General features: G+C 42.8%; 1 protein-coding gene and 1 pseudogene across 2 annotated transcripts; both read left to right on the top strand.

The window, feature by feature from the left end:
- The first annotated feature begins 471 nt into the window (after positions 1-471).
- On the top strand, positions 472-19823 carry IDH3A (isocitrate dehydrogenase (NAD(+)) 3 catalytic subunit alpha). Of its 2 annotated transcripts, none has more exons than XM_004285269.3 (11): positions 472-570; positions 5594-5656; positions 7783-7866; positions 9550-9664; positions 12199-12386; positions 12877-13010; positions 13864-13966; positions 14069-14133; positions 15129-15213; positions 15641-15793; positions 18057-19823. In XM_004285269.3, the coding sequence occupies exons 1-11, from the start codon at positions 544-546 to the stop codon at positions 18138-18140; spliced, it is 1101 nt and encodes a 366-aa protein (XP_004285317.1). In that variant the 5' UTR covers positions 472-543; the 3' UTR covers positions 18141-19823. The 2 variants fall into 2 exon arrangements, with proteins under 2 accessions (XP_004285317.1, XP_049561580.1); XM_049705623.1 differs by having other exon boundaries at positions 501-570; positions 5594-5632.
- On the top strand, positions 10556-12041 carry LOC101279531 (tropomyosin beta chain-like; annotated as a pseudogene).
- Positions 19824-20123: the final 300 nt, after the last annotated feature.

The raw sequence follows: 20123 nt of genomic DNA on the forward strand, positions 1-20123 counted from the left end.
CCCGTATCCCCTGCATCGGCAGGCGGACTCTCAACCACTGCGCCACCAGGGAAGCGCCACAGTGAGTGAATTTTAAGGTATATAAGTTACACCTCAATAGAGCTGTTAAAAAATAAAAATAAATATTTGTGGAACGAGTAAATGATCTTTTTCCCTCTCTGAGGCTGTAAACTCCGTAAGAGAAACTAAATCCCCCAAATCTAGAAGGGTGACTGGCATCTAGCAGGCGCGGAACAAACATCCCATCTGAACAGTGAATCTATGAATGAATGAGGAGAGGAAGGACTCTTACCGGAGATCACTGACTGCAGCTTCCGGGTCGCTGCTCCGCACGTCGCCGCGAGACTAGCCCGGCGATTGGCCAGCGGAGCCAGGTTGTCCAGGACCGGGACCAGGAGCGTGCTCGGAGAATCCCCTAGGCGGGTCCGTGGGGGCGGGGCTTCCAGGGGGCGGGGCTTCCAGGGGCGGGCTCCCGGCGCGGGCTGCCGGGCTGCGCGGCTGCGCAGTACTGCCGCCGCTGTCGCCGTGGTGAGAGTGGAAACGATGGCCGGGCCCGCGTGGATATCCAAGGTGAGCGCCTGGCAGGCCGGCTTGTGACTGGCGGGCGGGTCGCGTGCTGGGCGGGGGCAGGCGCGCGGCCCCCGATGGGGAGGCGGCGGCGCGCGGTCCCCGATGGGGAGGCGGTGGCGCGCGGCCCCCGATGGGGAGGCGGTGGCGCGCGGCCGGCTGGGGACAGTTAGAAAGCCTGTCCTGGCCGCCTGTGCGCCTCGCTCCGTGGCCCGCGTGCGGTGTGTAGGCAGCCTCGCTCTCGGAAGGTAGCGCCTGGGGCGGGGACGGCATCAAGGTCAAGGCAGGGGGCGCAGTTCCTGCCCCGGGCAGCATCCCGGTTCCACCTCCGGCATCTGCCCCGTCCGGAGCCCAGGCCGCGCGCGGAGCCCGGGAAGGTCACCGGAGCCGCCGCCCTGGCTCCGCCATTCCGGCGGTTTCCGAGGCTGCGGCCCTGCAGCCTGCTGATCGCGCGGAGAGTCCCCTCCAGCACGGCCCAGGCCTCCCCCAGGTGTCTGCTCTGGCCCGGGCCGGGTAACCTCCCAGGTGAGGGAATCCCGAAGTCATTTTCCTGCCAGACTTTTTCTCCCTTAGAGCTCTTACCAATCTGATCGTATAGCTATTTCCGCTTCAAAGGACACAGGGTACCTTGCACCTTGGAATTGCTATCTGAACACTGGGAGACTGAGAGAGGGAGACCAGCAACACCGTTCTTTCACCTTTTATTTGTGAGCATCCTGCGTTCTCACCTTGACAGCTCAGATGCCTGCCGCAGCTGGATAGGGTTTCCGACCATCTCTGCAATTCTTTGGTTCCTCAGTGGAACTAACTGTGCCTGAAAACGTAATTGCTCAAGATCACACAGAAAGTCCGTGTCAGAACTGGAAGAGGAACCCAGATGTCTCGGGATTCCCAGTTCTAAGTCCCATTCTGCCTACTCTGTGGCCAAGGTCACACAACGAATTATAGGCAGAGGGAAAAATGGGCTCTCAGGTCTCCTGTTGCTCTTAAGAATGATCCCCTAGAAACCTACCATAAGCAATTTAATTTTTTTCTATAAAATTTGATACTGCATTTCTCCTTTGTTTTAAGTTTAAAGCGAGGTCCGCATGCACTGTTATTTAGTGAAAAGCAGTCTACACTGGAGTTTAGGAGTCTTAGGTTTAAGTATTGTTAGTACCATTGATTGGCTGTGTGACCCTGAGCAAATTACTTAACATCTCTGAGCCTTAATAAGCCATCTGTAAAATATTTGTACTTGCTTCACAGAGTTGTTTGAGGATTGAAAAAAATCATGTGAGAGCACCTAATACATGCAGAAGGAACACAAAAACCTGAAGCTTTCCTAGCTGTCAATATACTTATCTTACAGTCTTCAAGCAGACAATTGGGCATCAGTAGCTAGGTTTTATTTAGTAACTGGGTTCTGCTTTGTTACGCTCTTCAGACCTGGATTTGTGTATGATGGTAATTTATTTCACATTGGCTCCTGAAGGTAAAGCAACTTCTGTGTCATTGTCTAACAGAAGTCAATCCTTTAATCACTGAACTTACACTTAACATCTAGTCATCTTTGGTAGGTACATTAAGCTTCAGAATGAGGGACTAAATAAAACAGCTAGTAAATTTCTTTTGCCTTTAGCGTGGTCTACAAGAAAAAACCACATAGTAGGAATTCAGAAAGTGTCAGAGGATGAGGTTCTCCTCTGACATGGAATGGACTCCCCGTGTGACCTTTGGCAGTCGTTTGACCTCTGTGGGCCAGTTTCTCCCTTTAGGGACTGGGATAGACAGTGTCTCGGAAGCTGATGTCCCAGAATTATGAGAAAGCTGAGCTGGATGTGAGTTTCAATCAGAATAATCCTCTATTAGCGTTCCATTTAAGGTTTTATTTGAAAAAAAGAGATCTGCAGCTTAAATTTATTTTTTTCTAAAAAAGCTTTATTTAGAAAAAATAGTGAGTTTCTAAAGGCCTTTCTGGCTCTAAAATACTATAATTATAACAAGGCAGTTCCCCCATCAGGAAGCTTTTATTGAGTGAGTACCTGCCATACATTTTACACTGTATTTATATGTTTTTAAGTCGGAGGATGAAGGTAAAAGCGGAAATGAGGTGCTATGGATGAAGATGGCCCAGGAAGTCAGAAGTTCAGTCCATATTCTGTGAGCCTGGCCTTAGTCTCCTTATCTGAAAAGGGCTACTAATACAATCTCTCCAGGTTTTATTAAAATAAAATGATGTAGTATATGTACAAGTATACTATAAAGTAGAAGTCAGCCTGTGCTTTAAAAAATCTTGTCTTAAAAGTTCCGGGTCATTCTAATGATTTAGATGCAATACTACCTTATTCTAAGATCACGAAGGAGAGATGACAAAGATGAAGAAGACTGGTTGTTAGAGAAAATCATTGCAAGTATTAAAGCCATTTGCTGGAGTGGGAACTCATCAAATAGAGAGCTGCTTGAGGCTGGCCTCAGTTTTTCCAAAAGTATTCTGAGCACCTACTGTGAGCTAGGCACTGTTCTAGGTACTAGAGATAGAACAGTGAACAAAACATGAAAATCTTTGCCTCATGGATTTACATTTTAAATCAGTTATTTTGGTTGGGTCTTTTATCACAAAGACATGGGCCGTTTTTGTTTTTTTTTAATTGGAATGTAGTTGATTTACAGTGTTGTGTTAGTTTCAGGTGTACAGCAAAGTGAATCAGTTATACATATACATATAGCCCCCCCTTTTTGTTTTAGATTCTTTTCCCATGTAGGCCATTACAGAGTATTGAGTAGGGTTCCCTGTGCTATACAGCAGGTTCTTATTTATCTATTTTATATATAGTAGTGTATATATGTCAGTCCCAATCTCGACATGGGCCTGTTTTTTTTTTTTAATTAATTTATTTATTTTGGCTGCACCAGGTCTTAGTTGCAGCACACGGGATCTTCGTTCAGGCACGTGGACTTCTTAGTTGTGGCATGCAGACTCTTAGTTGTGGCATGCATGCGTTATCTAGTTCCTGACCATGGATCAAACCCAGGCCCCTTGCATTGGGAGCGTGGAGTGTTACTCACTGGACCACCAGGGACGTCCTGACATGGGCCTGTGTTTTTTTTTTGTTTGTTTTTTTTTTTGCGGTACGTGGGCCTCTCACTGTTGTGGCCTCTCCCGTTGCAGAGCACAGGCTCCGGACGCGCAGGCCCAGCGGCCATGGCTCACGGGCCCAGCCTCTCTGCGGCATGTGGGATCTTCCCGGACCGGGTCACGAACCCGTGTCCCCTGCATCGGCAGGCGCCACCTGGGAAGCCCATGGGCCTGTTTTGAGTGAATGGTTTTTCTTTCTTTCTGGGGAGTGGGGAGAAGGACTTATGCAAATTTTATAACATAGCCTTTAAATGGTCTCCCTTCCAATAGCCCATTTGCTGGTGGATGAATCATGTCCTAGGATTAAGTGTTTGGCCAGTGGTTTTGGCATAGCATATTCTTTTGGATCTCACCCTGTCTTTTATTGTCAGTCCAGAGAGATGACTGTAGATGCCAGGTTAGAGGATACAATTCGTTCACAGCTCCTTGGCTCTTGGTTGGTGTCTCTTTAGCGGGTGCTGATATTACAGCAAAGGTTCAGGACTTACAAGAACTGTCCCCCAAAAGGGAGACTAAGGATATAACAAATGTATCTTTGCTCATGTATCTAGCATGAAAAAAAGTTAACATTTAGAATTTTTAATGAATTATTATTTATTTATTAAATAATTTTATTTATTTTTGGTTGTGTTGGGTTTTCATTGCTGCGTGCGGGCTTTCTCTAGTTGCGGCAAGTGGGGCTTAGTTGCAGTGCGCGGGCTTCTCATTACGGTGGGCTTCTCTCTAGGTGTGCGGGCTTCAGTAGTTGTGGCACGCAGGCTCTAGAGCGCAGGCTCAGTAGTTGTGGTGCATGGGCTTAGTTGCTCCGCAGCATGTGGGATCTTTCCGGACCAGGGATCGGACCTGTGTCCCCTGCATTGGCAGGTGGATTCTTATCCACTGCACCACCAGGAAAGTCACTAAAACTTTTAATGAATTTTAATACCTTTGGTTTTTGTACCCAATTTCTTTGATTATATTCTGTTTATTATAATGTAATATGACTTTGTACCAGTTTTCAAGGACTGAATTATTAAAGTTCAAAATAACCTTTCAAAATTTATATTTCTGGTGTGTCATAGTGTTAAGTGGAAAAAAAATGTACCGGTGGTAACGTCTTGGGGTAGTGGGATTAGTAGGTCACATTCCTTTTATTTTTTTGTATCTTTCCCCTCTCCCAGCAATTAACAATAATGACCATGTCACTTATATTATCAGAAGAAGTAGATAATTTATTTAAAATCTTCACTCTGTATGACACAGATGTCAAAATAGTATTAAATAAATTTTGTTAGATTTTTATGATACAGTGTAATTTCTTCATATTCATGGGAGAAGAATAGGCATAATGTATAATTGGAGGAGCCCTGAACTAAGAGTCAGGAGACCCAGATTGCGGTCTCTTTGTGGTCACTCTGTGACCTTAGTCAAATCCCTACTCTTTGGACCCACTGTCTCCACTGTATAATGAGTGAGTTGGGCTCTGGGATTTATAAGGACCCTGCTGGCTCTTAAAATTAGTGATAGTTTTCTTAGAGTGTGTGTGTTACCCCCAAATTGACCCAGTGGTCAAGAATGTTGACATTAAACCATCCAGATCATCTGAGAAAAATCCAGTGTTTGAGCTAAGAAAGTAGAGTTTCATTCTAGCTTCAATGTCTTTTGACAACTTTTCATAAAATTGACTTTAAAAGTACATATATCGTACTTACATTCTCAAAGTAAAGGTAAACTGAATATTTCAGTTTTCAAATCCAAAAGAGCTTGCTACATTGAGCTAATACATGAGAAAAATAATCCTCGGAAATTCCTGAATATATCTGTGCAAAGTTGCAGCATTATCAGCTGCAGAGATGGTTCCATCTCTACCTTTTAACTATATGTGGTTTAATTCTGTATGTAACATTTCTTTGTTGATATTAAATGTAGGTCTCTCGGCTGCTGGGGGCATTCCACAACCAAAAACAGGTGACCAGAGGTTTTGCTGGTGGTGTGAGTATAATTACGTCTTTTATTTTTTCCTTTTAGAAGTTTCTCAAGAAAGATGCTTAGACACGTTATGTAGCATTTAATCTTCACTTATTTAAAATTAGGGAAAATTGGCTATACTTATATTGTATATTTAAATTATTGGTGAACATGCATAAATCTATTAGGTCACTTGCACATTAAAAAAAATTGTATTATAGCTGGTGCTGTAAGCCTATCACATTAATATCTTGAAGGAGGCTTGTTAAAAATAGTTATAAAATAGATTATAAAAAAACAGATATTATCTAAAGATAGCAACTCCCCTTGAGCCTGTTACTTTCTTTCACAACCTCATTTGGATAAGACAGTTTTTTTCCAAACTAGTACAGGTTGAGACAAAATTGTTGAGAAGCTTCAAAACCTGCTTTGCATTTTTATTTTGTGAGCTTCCCTGAAAACAGTAGATTGATCGCCAATCAGGAATGCCTCAAACATCTATAAGCCCTGTAGGCTTATATGTATTGATACCTTGCTTACGTAGTCTTCATAGGCTCTTGTGTTAGCGGATCATCTATTTCTCATTAAATCTGCTGCTTTTAGAATTCCCAGCGTTAGAGTTCTGTGCTTTAAAAGCTGATACCACATTTTTAGAGCATTCTAAGACTGTGGGTCAGTGACTTCCTGTATGTTTTTATTTTGCCTCCTTCTTACAGAATCTGATTTGGATTTCATAATTCCTATACTCCCGTATAACATCTTACCCTGTGAGGGATTTATAAGACCGTAGTATATCTTTTTTCATTTACTTTCTGAACTGTGGAAGTAAAGTAGTTTTTTCTGGTGGCCTGATGACGTTTGTTATTACATGTTGGGAGAACAGGAAGAAGAAGCCAAAGGGGTTCTTTCGGCTCTGCTTTTGCTGCAAAAGATGCAGAATGAGGCTTGCGCTTTAGCTAAGCTAGCATTTAGCTAGCTAGCATTTCAAATGCATTCTGAAAGCTGATGAGATGATCATTGCTCTCTGCTGTTATTTAATTTCCAGGCTGTCCATTAAAAAATATATATTGGCCTGGTGGGGAGGGGGTTATATTTGAAAGAAATAAAAGAAACTAATTTTTAAAAAAGATGTCTTCAGTTGTACAGAAAAATTCAGAAATAATTAGTCCACCTGCTTTGGGAGCATCACTGGAAGGTAAAAGACCAGGGAAATGTAAATCAGTGATTTTTTTAAAATGTAGCACAGGCAGCTGGCACTGAAAAAGGCCAGGGACCGTTGTCTGAACCAAACTTCTAGGTAGGGGAAATACCCAAATAATGACATATATAGTTTCCAAATGGTAATCCTCATTTAAATCCTCTCATCATTTCCCTTTACACATTTTTTTTCTGTGTTTGAAATGCTGGCTGTATTTTGTTTGAAGCCTTTGAACTAAATCGTTGCTGTTTCATTACAAATACACTTGTCATTCTAAGTGTAATTCAGACATTGCAGGTATGATCACATACCCTATTCTTGTTGGTTCCAAGTAAACTTTGCTGAGCTCATTTGGATTACTTTTGTCATTAGGAGCCAACTTTATAAAGGAAATCAGGAAAATGGAGACCCTCTCTTGATGTGAAGTCTGATTTTCCGAGTGCCAAAACAGGCCTCAGTGGTACTCTGGAAGTGTCTGGGAGTGTTTCGTAAGACTGCACGAGTTGCATGAGAAACCGAACTTTCTAGGCTTCCGGTGGAGAGGAAAGCCCTTGCCTTCCTGGGAAGCCCTCTAAATTTTACTGAGAGAACATTGTTGAAATGTTTTGCTCTCCTTGGTTTTACAGACTTGAATTAATTGGTCTCTTTGTAGTTTGTCTGAAACGAAACATCAATTGGGAAGTTTACCAGGTAGTTTATTTTTGTTTTATCTGGAGAGCATCACTTAAGTTCTTTTTAAAACCTCTGGGCTCAGCTGTAGGGAGTAGAGTTGTGGAGTCTCTTGATTCTTGACTCCACTTTGATAAGCCGTTGGAAGGTAGGTCTGTTTTCTTAAAGGCATTTCTTATGAGTTAAGAAAACCCATAAACTGGATTTCTTTGTCAATGATGTTCCTTTTTAAACCTTCAAAAATCAATTCTGACTGTCTTCTTTGATGATTTCTTATATTCAGGTTAAGACGGTAACTTTAATTCCAGGAGATGGAATTGGCCCAGAAATTTCAGCCGCAGTTATGAAGATTTTTGATGCTGCCAAAGTAAGTGGGCTTAAAAAATACTTTTGATAATAATTTGTAGAAAAGTTTTCTTAGCCAGTTGGAGACAGTGAACTCTTAGGATGAATTGTTCACGTTTGTATGAACTTGGTGAGGTCTGTTAAATTTCACAGATTCTGACTTTAAGAGTGTTGTTTGCTGCCGTCATTGTCAATAGTTTAAGCTACTGCACTGGCATCAGTTATATATAAAGTAATCCAAGTAGTACTGTAATTTTTGTGGACTTTTGAACACTGCCTGGGTTTAAAGTCTTTAAGCCCCTCCAAGTCACCTGTCTATCTCATTTTTCCTTCCTGCCATAAAAAAGAGAATAGAATTGATATTTCAAAAAACTATATAGGGCATTTTGAAAGATTCTTTTTTTTTTTTTCCCTGGTGTGGAAATATCAAGTATGAGGTATTATTATCCAACAGCCTAGCCTTCAATGCAGGTAGATATTTAAAAATCTAGAGAATTTAGGAAACTTGGACTTTGTTTGACCTGATGCTTTATTCTTGCTATTTATAGCTGCTAGGCGAAATAATGTGTAAGATTAAATCAGGGTTGTTATGATACCAACAGCTATAAGTCAAGGAATTCAATTTATTTATACTAAACATACATTGTTTTTCTATATGAGTTTTTAATTAAAACTCCTACAGAGGAAATGATGCTTATACAATAGCATTCCCCAAGGGAACTGAAATAGGATGGCTCTCAGCTGTAAGCTCCGTGTGAACAAGGAGCACAAGTCTTGCTCTGTGTTCCTATTCCTAGTGCGTGCCCAGTTGGCTGTCAGATGTGTGTGTACACACTGAAGGGTGTGGGTGAAGAGAAAGGATAACGCTGGTTTATTCCTTAAAACTTCTTTCATAGGTTATATAATATGTCTTTTTTTTTCTTAACAGCTTTATTGAGATTTAATTCATGTATCGTTCAATTCATCATGTAAAGTATACAGTTCATTCATGGAGTTGTGCAACCATCACCATAGTCTAATTTTAGAACATTTTCGTCACCCAGAAAGAAACCCCATATTCATCAGCAGTCACTCCCCATCACCCTTATCTTTCCCACCCTGCCCCCTCCCATCACCAGCCCCAGGCGACCACTAATCTACTTCCTCTCTCTGTAGATTTGCCAATTCTGGACATTTCATATAAATAGAGTCTTAAAATTACATGGTTTTTGTGTGATGAATTGGGAGATTGGGATTGACATATATATACTAATATGTATAAAATAGATAACTAATAAGAACCTGCTGTATAAAAAAGTAAATAAAATTCAAAACTTCAAAAAAAATTACATGGTTTTTGTGATTGGCTCTTAGCATAATACTTTCAAGATTCATCCATGTATCAGTACTATGTGATATTTCTGTGAATCATGTTTCTCTGCTCCTTATGATATTATAATTATAGCCACGTTAACAGTGATTGTGAAAAAAAGAAGTAGGCAAGTGGCAGCTAGGAGTGATGACTGGACAAGGGTAATGTGGAGAATCCATCTGGACATGCTAGAGAATGACATCTCTTCTTGCATGCCAGGAACTTTCCGGGCCTTTACTGTATGTGTTTTCATCAGCTGCATCCAAAGTGAGGAAGTTTGTTTATAAATGTAGTGTGAATGTCAGTCACATGTAGGTCTTTCCAGTTCACTGTGCTCTGTGGTGTGGCATCTAGGCACCTATTCAGTGGGAGGAGCGGAATGTCACCGCCATTCAAGGACCAGGAGGAAAGTGGATGATCCCTCCAGAAGCCAAAGAGTCCATGGATAAAAACAAGATGGGCTTGAAAGGTAGCACTGAAGTGAATATGATGCTTATTATTGATTTCTGCTCCAGGTGTTATATTTATCTTTACCTAGATTTATCTTTTGTATAATTTTTACATTTTTATTTTAATTCATACATGCTTAAGGTCATGATTCAAAATATTAGCATGTGACAGATTGGAATTCAGCATAGGCTTTAAATCCAGACAGATCCACTGTGAATCTCATCCCTGCTGCTTACTGGCTGGGAGGCTTGGGCAAATTTCTTACTCTTTTTTTCCCCTTTACCTTTAAATGACAGCAATAGGGAATTCCCTGGCAGTCCAGTGGTTAGGACTCAGTGCTTTCACTGCCTAGGGCCCAGACTCGATCCCTGATCAGGGAACTAAGATCCCGAAGACTGGCACAGTGCAGCCAAAAAAAAAAAAAAAATGACAGCAATAGAGTTGATACCTCATAGGGAGGTGGTGTCATAGGATTAGCTAATGTCAAGGACCTGATACCGTGCTTGGTCCTCAGTCAGTAGATGCTCAATGCAGTTGATATTCCAGAAAGCTTCATTGAGGAAATTTCTTCCTTCATCTGAATCTGAGGGAGAGGGTAAAGTTAGAGGCAGAACATATTTTACAAGGTAGCCCAGGTGGGTCTGTAGATGACACAGGGAGTAGGCACTGAATGTTGCCTGAGAGTGACCAGCCGTAGATGGACTCATTTACGATGAAGAGAACATCTGACTCAGAAACAGAGCACCTGTCTGCCCTTTTAAATGACGCTTGTAGAGGCTTCCCTGGTGGCGCAGTGGTTGAGGGTGCACCTGCCAATGCGGGGGGATGCGGGTTCGTGACCCAGTCCGGGAGGATCCCGCGTGCCGTGGCCGCTGGGCCTATGCGTCCGGAGTCTGTGCTCTGCAACGGGAGAGGCCACGCAGTGAGAGGCCCGCGTACCGCAAAAAAAAAAAAAAAAATGACGCTTAACTTTGTTGTAAAAGTGTCCCTTGATTCATGAAGCATGCACGTTAGATGTGTCACAAAGCTACTTCATGTCCAAACAAAGGATCCTAAATACAGCTCTGATGGAATACTGGAAAAAATAAAAATTGGAATTTCAAATACAGTTGGCCCTCCATACCCACGTGTGCATCCGTGGATTTGCAATCATGTATGGAAAATATTAAAAAAAAAAATTCTGGGCTGGGACATCCCAGTCCCGGTTGGTCCTCCTTGCCTGCCACCGGTGCCACCAGTCCGTGCAGCCAGCCCAGTTAGCCCGGTCTGCACTGCCCACCGGCCAGCTGGTCTCCCACCACAACCATGGATGCCATCAAGAAGTTGCAGATGCTAAAGCTGGACAAGGAGAATGCCATCGACTGCGCTGAGCAGGCCGAGGCTGACAAGAAGCAAGCCGAGGACCGCAGCAAGCAGCTGGAGGAGGTGCAGCAGGCCCTCCAGAAAAAGCTGAAAGGGACGGAGGATGAGGTGGAAAAGTATTCTGAATCAGTGAAGGATGCCCAGGAGAAACTGGAGCAGGCTGAGAAGAGAGCCACCAATGCCAGGGCAGATGTGGCCTCCCTGAACCGCTGCATTCAGCTGGTAGAGGAGGAGGTGGACCAGGCGCAGGAGCGCCTGGCTACAGCCCTGCAAGAGCCGGAGGAGGCTGACGAGGCAGCTGATGAGAGAGAGAGAAATGAAGGTCATGGAAAGCCGAGCTATGAAGGATGAGGAAAAGACGGAGATGCAGCTGAAGGAGGCCAAGCACATCGCTGAGGATTCAGACCGCAAATATGAGGCGGAGGCCAGGAAGCTGGTGATCCTGGAAGGAGAGCTGGAGCACTCAGAAGAGACCGCTGAGGTGGCGGAGAGCTGGGAGGAGGATCTTCGGACCGGGGACCAGGCCCTCAGGTCCCTGATGGCCTCAGAGGAGGAGTATTCCACCAAAGAAGATAAATATATATGAAGAGGAGATCACCCTGCTGGAGGAGAAGCTAAAGGAGGCTGAGACCCGAGCAGAGTTTGCCAAAAGGTCAGTGGCAAAGTTGGAGAAAACCATCGATGACCTGGAAGAGACCTTGGCCAGCGCCAAGGAGGAGAACGTGGAGATTCACCAGGCCCTCGACCAGACCCTGCTGGAGCTCAGCCACCTGTGAGGGCTGGCCCTGCCCCCAGCCAGGCTATAGTTGACACCCCAACGAATAAAACTGGTGTTACCAGCAAAAAAAAAAAAAAAATCCACAAAGTTCCAAAAAGCAAAACTTGAATTTTTTCACTAGCAACTATTTACATAGTGTTTATATTATATTAGGTATCATAAGTAGTCTAGAGATGATTTAGTTTACAGGAGGATGTGTGTAGGTTATATGCAAATACTGTGTCATTTTATAATAAGGGGCTTGAACATCCATGGATTTTGGTATCTGCTGGGTTGCTGGGTCCAGGATCAATCCCTCCCCCCAAACCCCCATGCCGAGGGACAAGTGTCAACACTATGTACTTGTGTTTATAAAGGAAAAGAAAAGACCAGACTGTATCCTCTTGTCATCTGGGTATTCTTCTTTATTACAGGCCCTTTAAAAACGCCCATAGCCGCGGGTCACCCATCCATGAATTTATTGCTGCGTAAAACATTTGACCTTTATGCAAATGTCCGACCATGTGTCTCAATCGAAGGCTATAAAACCCCTTACAGTGACGTAAATATTGTCACCATTCGAGAGAACACGGAAGGAGAATACAGTGGAATTGAGCATGTGGTATGTTCATTTGGATACTTTTTCATTCTTAGTTGGGTTGCTTTCTGTGCATTTGGGACCTTTGTTCAAATTCCCAGTTGAAAATATTTCCCAAAGACAGTTCTCTTGCATTCTGTGAGGAGTTGTGGGTGTTTGTCTTGTCCTGGGTCTCTGGCTGACAGTACTCAAATGGATGCCTGGGCGAGGGGTTGTGGTGCTTCAGGGTATGGGCTTGGGAACTTGTCCTGTTTGAATTTTGAATCCTCAACTTCATACGTAACCATCTCTGCACCTTGGTTTTCCTCATCTGTGCCGTGAGGCTTATAATACCTGGCTCCTAGGACTGGAGTGAACATGATTAACCTCACTGACATACCATATGCATGATGCTTGCCTTGGCAGCTGGTGCCACGCAAGCCTGCCACAGATGGTGTTGTCTGCACACTGCCAGCAGTCCAGGACCGGGTTGTTGCCATGCCCTTTCAGCGAGGCAGGACTTCCTCTGTTTCAGATTGTGGATGGAGTTGTGCAGAGTATCAAGCTCATTACTGAGGGGGCGAGCAAGCGCATCGCGGAGTTCGCCTTTGAGTATGCGCGGAACAATCTCCGGAGCAACGTCACGGCCGTGCACAAAGCCAACATCATGTGAGTCCCTGTGGGTGGCGCTCCGTCTGGCTTTGTGGGCGAGGAGCAGTGACAGGGCTTTCCTTTCCTCTCTCCAGCTTGCTCATTGACCTGATAGCTCTGGAAAATGGCCTTGTAGCCAGTCAGAGGGTTTCTCTTGTGTCAGAATATCCTATTTAATGTGCTTCATTAGGTGGATGATTGGAGCAGGTTTGGAGGGAGCAAGAATTCAGGTCCCGGAAGTTTAAGGAGGGCCTGAGAACCATCGGGGAAGGAAGCCGGAGAGTCTGGATCCCCAGGTGCGGCGGGCAGTTAGCTAAGGCCACGTCTGCAAAAGGGCAATCATTTCTGTGTTAGGAGGGAATAGCAGGAATGTTTCTGAGATGGCCCCCCGCTCAGGGGCTTAAAATATTTCTCATAGTGCTAATACTATCTGATGTATTACTCTAGCAGTTTGAATTCTTCTCAGCCCTAGTGTATTAAAGCCCAACTCAGTGTGTTAGGAAGCAGGTTTCCTAACCTAAGGAAAGTGTTGAGCATGTAAAATAGTAAAACCATTTAAATAATTGAATAAGTTAACCTTTTAAGGCAATTTTAATGTTTTCTTATTAATAGATATTGCTGGATAACACTATAAAAATATAGTCTTCTTTATTATGATCAAACTATATTACATTTTTTACCCTTTTGTGCTTCCAGAAGTATCCTAAAACATTGAAATTTGCATTTTACTGATTGCCAAAAAGATAATTTTACTGTAATTGAGATCAGATATCTGCAACTTAAATTTCTTGAACTTACTTTACTTCTCTGATTTGATCTTTTTCTCTCTGCAAGTCTTTGCTTTCAACAATTTTTATTTGATTAAATACAGGCGAATGTCAGATGGGCTTTTTCTGAAAAAATGCAGGGAAGTTGCAGAAAACTGTAAAGATATTAAATTTAATGAGATGTACCTTGATACAGTATGTTTGAATGTAAGTATATATTCACACTTACCTGCCACTTTTTGTGGTGTATAGTGTGTCCGTGTGGTGCACAGTTTTTGATTGCTAAACGCACAAATGCATTTTTTGTAGATGGTCCAGGATCCATCCCAGTTTGATGTCCTTGTTATGCCAAATTTGTATGGAGACATCCTTAGGTGAGTCTGGCTATACCTTTTAGCCTACAGTTTATTTATAAATGTCATAAAATAAATTGTGGCTTACAAATTTTAATCAAATATTATAAAATACAGCATTTGTTACAAGCTGCAAGTTGAATTCTGACAATTCAGGTGGTGATATCAATGGTGATATGCTGGATGGGTTATTCATTCATTTGCCAAATCAGCTCTGGGCTCTTGCTCCCTGACCATTAGTTCCCGCTTCCCATTTTACAGATATTTTATTGGTTGGTTGATTGATTGATTTCAGTGTTTTATCATGTATAGGTAGGTGGGTGTTCATTTTTATAAATTTTTTGTAACTTTTGGCATAATTTCAGACTTACAGAAAAGTTGCAAGAATGGTACAAAGAATTCCTGTGTACTCAGCACCCACATTCACCAAATGTTAACATTTTACCAGACTTACTTTATTACTCCCTCTCTCTCTCTCTCTCTCTCTTCTTCTCTCCTTTCCCTCCCTTCATCCTCCTCCTGCTTCTTCTTTTTTCTCTCTTTGTCTCTACACACATACACGTGATGGTGGTCAAATGGTGCTTTTGTAAGTCCATCATTCCTTCTACATGTATCAGTTGGCATTCTACTGTAAGGATAAGCTTTTCCTTCTCTCTTATTTATTTGTTTACTTATTTGCCTATATCAGTTTGGACTCCTGGTTTCTATTTTATTTAGTGGTTATGTCCATCCCTATCATCTTTTATATTGATGCATATGTTGTGCAGACTTGGCCAGTGGGAGTCCCTTTGAACTGTCTCTGTGTCCTTTTGACACAGCCCATCATTTGCTTTCTGGCACAATAAGGTGCTTCAGGCTCATCCTATATTGTCCTAACTGTAGTCCTGGAATCAGTCATTTCTCTAAGTAGCCCAGGTTCCTTTTAGTGGAGAATGGTATTTAAAGATGAAAGTCTGGGTGCTAGGTGAGACATTTTATTTTTCAAAATATCCTTTGAAATGCTTTTCTGCCCCCAGTGACCTGTGTGCAGGACTGATTGGAGGTCTTGGTGTGACACCAAGTGGCAACATTGGAGCCAATGGAGTTGCAATCTTCGAGTCGGTAAGGACCCTGGTGACACCTGAAGCAGAATTCAAGTCAGAATGACATGAGAACCCAGGAGGGCTTATCTGCATAAATATATTTTAACTCTTGAGTTTTTCCAATTGCCAGAAGAAAATGAAGCTTGGTTTATTCATTTGTTTTCCTCTTATTTCTTTTTCATCCTTATTATTTATTATGTATCCTTCCTCAGTTAAAATATTTTACTGAAAGTTGGACTGGATAAGATTGTTAGTCCATATTTTTGCACTTAAAAAAGAATTTCTTTAGCTCTTTATTTTTCTGAGGTTTTATTTCTAAGACATATGTCTGAGCAGCTATTTTTCATCGGTGAGGAAAGCTGATTAAGAGCCCAGCTTCCCTGGAAGAGGGCTGTTTGCTCCTGTCTCCCTCCTGACTGCACTCTTTTCCCCCCCTACCCGGGCAGGTTCACGGGACCGCCCCAGACATCGCAGGCAAGGACATGGCCAACCCCACGGCCCTCCTGCTCAGTGCCGTGATGATGCTGCGCCACATGGGGCTTTTTGACCACGCTGCAAAGATTGAGACAGCATGTTTTGCTACAATTAAGGATGGGAAGGTATTGGTAATCTTGCCATACTTCTGCTGGGTAAAATGCATTTCCTCTTTGGGTTTTTTTTTTTTTTTTTTTTTTTTGGTAGTATGCAGGCCTCTCACTGTTGTGGCCTCTCCCGTTGCGAAGCACAGGTGCCGGACGCGCAGTCTCAGCGGCCATGGCTCACGGGCCCAGCCGCTCCACAGCATGTGGGATCTTCCCGGACCGGGGCACGAACCCGTGTCCCCTGCATTGGCAGGCGGACTCCCAACCACTGCGCCACCAGGGAAACCCCCTCCTTGGGTTTTATGTGCGTGAAGGACCAATGATGGTTCTTCTCAAGAGGGCCAAAGGATTGGATGTCGAACAGGCATTCTTAATGTGGGCTCCCTGAGTGAACTCGGACAGTCTACATACTTGTGTGCATTTTCTGAAGAGAGGATTAACGTATTTCATCAGGGAAGGGCTGAGAAGCACTGTGGTGGGGCACCGGGGTGCAGTGGAAAGAGCAGTGGTGTGGGCGTCAGAGCAGTGCAGGCCCAGTTACCCTGTTGTTACCTGTGGGATCTTGGCCGAGTCCATTAATTTTTCTTGGCAGCTTTCTCCTCTTCCCAGCAAACATCTATTGCGTACGTGATAAGGTACGGAGAATATAATAAAATGAGGAATAAGGGGTGGTCTCAGGCCTCAGGGAGCTTGGAATCTAGCAGTGGTACAGATGCAGATGTGTCTGTAACACAGTGGAGCTATACGTTATACTATGTGCATCTGTGATATAAAAGTAATGTAGAAGTTTTATAGAAGTAATAATGGCTGATATTAATTGAATACTTTCGTGATTATATTCATTATATATATCTCAGCAAATCTCTACTCCTATGTGACATAGATACTGTAATTAAGCCCATTTTTTAGATGAGGAAACCGAGGCACAGAGAGATTAAGTAAGTTTGTCCAAGGTCTCACAGCTCCTAACTGGCCAAGTTGGGGTTCACACCCAGTCTGGCTCTTACCCAACAAGCTTCACTGTTTCCATAAGCAGTTGTGACTCATAGGAGGGTTGTGATCAATTATTCTGAAAGTGGGAGGAGAACAGAGGAGGTCATGGCTTTACAAGGCTGGGCCTGAAAGGCTGATCCCTAGTCCGAGGTCTCTTCCTTTTTTTAAAAAACTAACATTTTAAAAAAGGATAAAATATACATAGTATAAAATAGACCATCTTAATAATTTTTGAGGCACACAGTCTATTGGTATTAAATATTAATACTTTTCATATTGTGCGACCTTCACCACCATCCATCTCCAGACTTCTTCATTTTCCTAAACTGAAACTGTCCCAATTAAACAGTAATTTACCTAGTTTCTGCCATTCCCCCAGCCCCTGGCAACCACCATCTGCTTTCCGTCTCTGTGAATTTGACTACTCTAGGTGCCTCATGTAAGTGGAATCATACACTGTTTGTAACATTGTGACCGGCTTATTTCACTTAGCATAATATCTTCAAGGTTTGCTTCTTCTTTTTAAAAAATTCTATAATTTGAAATTCTTACGGCCAAAATATAAGAAACCCAAGCTTGTTTTTAACAGCCTGATATAGTCATATTGAAGGGCATGTGATTATATATGTTTTTTATTCTGACGCTGTATTTGAGAAGCTACTCATAGAGCCCAGCAGAGAGATGCCTAAATTACACAGTAGGCCCTTTAAATTGTTTAGGATGCGATGGGACAAGAGAATTAAATATATTGAGTTGGGAGTAAAGAGAGTATAAGCTGGTAGAAAACAGAGAATATGGGAGGATTTCTTTCTTAAAGAGGGGAATTTAAGAGTTAAGTGATTTAAATATTTCCTTAGTATTTGTTTCTTAGCCTCCAAAAATAGGTCAAAATGTGTCTTTAAAAAAAAAAATTAAAAAATCCTCAAGGAATTTATGCAACCTCTTGTTTCAGATTTGCTGTCATTTAAGTGTCCGTAATCAAATGCTTCCTTAGGGTCTATTGTATGGACAAAGGGAAAATTTTTGGAAAGCCTCCCTGCTTCCCTTTGTAGTGAGAGCATCTTGTTCTTCCAGAGTGTTTCTGTGTACACTATCGAATTAGCTTTTCTAAGTCCTTGGGTAGGTGGATGGCGGTGGAGTGGGTCTCACTTTGAAATGAGGAACTAAATGAAAGAGTAGTCAGGTAACTCACTCATCTGGTATCTCACTGAGAGCTTTAAATAAAAACATCCTTGCTTTGGTTTAATGTGTGGATACATTTTTTATCTTTGCTTTTTCCTTTTCTCAGAGCTTAACAAAAGATTTGGGAGGCAATGCAAAATGCTCAGACTTCACAGAAGAAATCTGTCGCCGAGTAAAAGATTTAGATTAAGGCTTCTACAAATGCTTTTGCCTCAGTCACTCCTAACGGACTCCATGTCAGCCTGTATTAGAATACCTCCCATTATGTATACATTTATGCATTTGTTGCTTGTTTCTTGACAGAGTACATTTTTAGACCTGGCCTTTTCTTAACAAAGTCTGTGCAGAGGATGCAGGTGATGTCCCTGGGCCTGCTTTCAAAGGACTTTATCCAAGTGCTTGTTTTATTTATTAAATGTCTATCTGGTACACATTTTTTGAAAACTCTAAGTGGACTGTACTGTATCATTTGCCATTGTTAACCATTTTACGCTTCAGTTACAACAGTTTTTCTTTAACTGTAAATATCCTGATACAGAATTAATACGAGAAAACATATAACTTTTTCAAGAAAAACAATGATTTCCTTGGTTTATGAAAAATATAATGAAAATAAAATAGAATGTTGACATATTAGCACAAGATGATATTCTTATAAAACTAAATGGGCACAAGAGAAATTTCCTGGGAAAGTTTACATCAAAAACAGTGAATATGGTATATTTCTTAGTGATATGGAAAGTAAAGACTGATTTGTGCTTTAAATGAATTACTGAGTATGAATAAAGACTTCAGATCCGAGAAATATATAATGAGAGATGTAGTTTTTGTTAATAAGATATGGGCAATATATCAGGTACAAAGACACAAATGCATTGTGTGTTCAGTTATTTTTATCTTAAGATGATTGACTATTCCTGGCGAGAGCTTTTAATGAAGGAGTGATCCTTCCTTTTCATTGGACATACATCAAGCATCGTGTGTAACGCAGCCCTTGATCCCCTGTGCAGACCCTGAGTCAGACATGGGAGCCGACCATTGTGTGCGGTCACTCTTCCCCAGCATGTCTGTCTCTGTCTGGAAGTGGACCACACTCCCACTGATACTGCTAGAAGGCCTGACCATCTAAAATTTGACTGCAGTTGAGGACCCTGGGGTGCTGGCTACTAACTTTATATTTCAGTGGCTACCCCTTCCCCAAAACACCAAATTACCACCCTGTGCCTCAGCACCACCAGTTGCAGGCTCAGCCTGAGATGAGTCACCAAATCGTGCCATCCTGGGGCTTGCCTTAGCTTTTGACCTTCAGGCACTTCCCCATCCCTCCTCCATTCCCCATCCTTAGCATGATTTTTCTTTAATCTTCAGACACTATTTTCATGAACCCTTTGGTCCCACACCAACGGCAGCTCATGTCCTCCTTGGCCCGTGTGTAACATTGCAAACCTGTGGCTTTGCATTCTGTACCCTGGTCACAAGGGGATTTCTTTTTTGTTTTTTTTGTTTTGCGGTACGCGGGCCTCTCACTGTTGTGGCCTCTCCTGTTGCGGAGCACAGGCTCCGGACGTGCAGGCTCAGCGGCCATGGCTCACAGGCCCAGCCGCTCCACGGCATGTGGGATCTTCCCGGACCGGGGCACAAACCCATGTCCCCTGCATCGGCAGGCGGACTTTCAACCACTGCGCCACCAGGGGAACCCACAAGGGGATTTCTTAACAACAAATACCCCTGTCTGGGTCCTTTTTTAGGCTGGTAACCAGACTCACAACCTTGTATGTATTTCACTTTGTTTAAACTGCTGCTTCTGTTTTATTGAATTGTGCTAATTATCAGTGATCCTTGGGTTTACACTAATAAAGAATTCCCAAACGAATTGAGGTGTATGCTTTCTCTACCGATTCCCCATTTAGATGCCTTAGGTCATTTTGGCTCAGTTTGCTACTAAGAATGGCTGCTTCAAGTATTCAGAGTAGGCAGGGTGAGGGGACACGGGTTCGATCTCTGATTGGGGAACTAAGATTCCACAAGCTGTATGGCTCAGCCCAAACAAACAAAACAGCAGAGTGGGCAGGGTGGCAGGGTGGCGACAGACTAGCCCCTAATTGACTGCTTTCCCTAGAATGCTCCACTTGACCTCCTCCCACACCTTTGCTTATTCCAGGGCACTGGAGGT

Source organism: Orcinus orca, chromosome 2 (genome assembly GCF_937001465.1).
Source record: "Orcinus orca chromosome 2, mOrcOrc1.1, whole genome shotgun sequence".
Lineage (NCBI taxonomy): Eukaryota > Metazoa > Chordata > Mammalia > Artiodactyla > Delphinidae > Orcinus > Orcinus orca.

What these genes read in the sequence shown, in the direction of transcription:
- IDH3A (XM_004285269.3), top strand. Translation starts at nt 544, where the DNA reads ATGGCCGGGCCCGCGTGGATATCCAAG. An exon ending in CCAGAGGTTTTGCTGGTGGT is followed by an intron (nt 5,657 to 7,782) that starts GTGAGTATAATT and finishes TCTTATATTCAG; the next exon opens with GTTAAGACGGTAACTTTAAT. An exon ending in GTGCACAAAGCCAACATCAT is followed by an intron (nt 13,011 to 13,863) that starts GTGAGTCCCTGT and finishes GATTAAATACAG; the next exon opens with GCGAATGTCAGATGGGCTTT.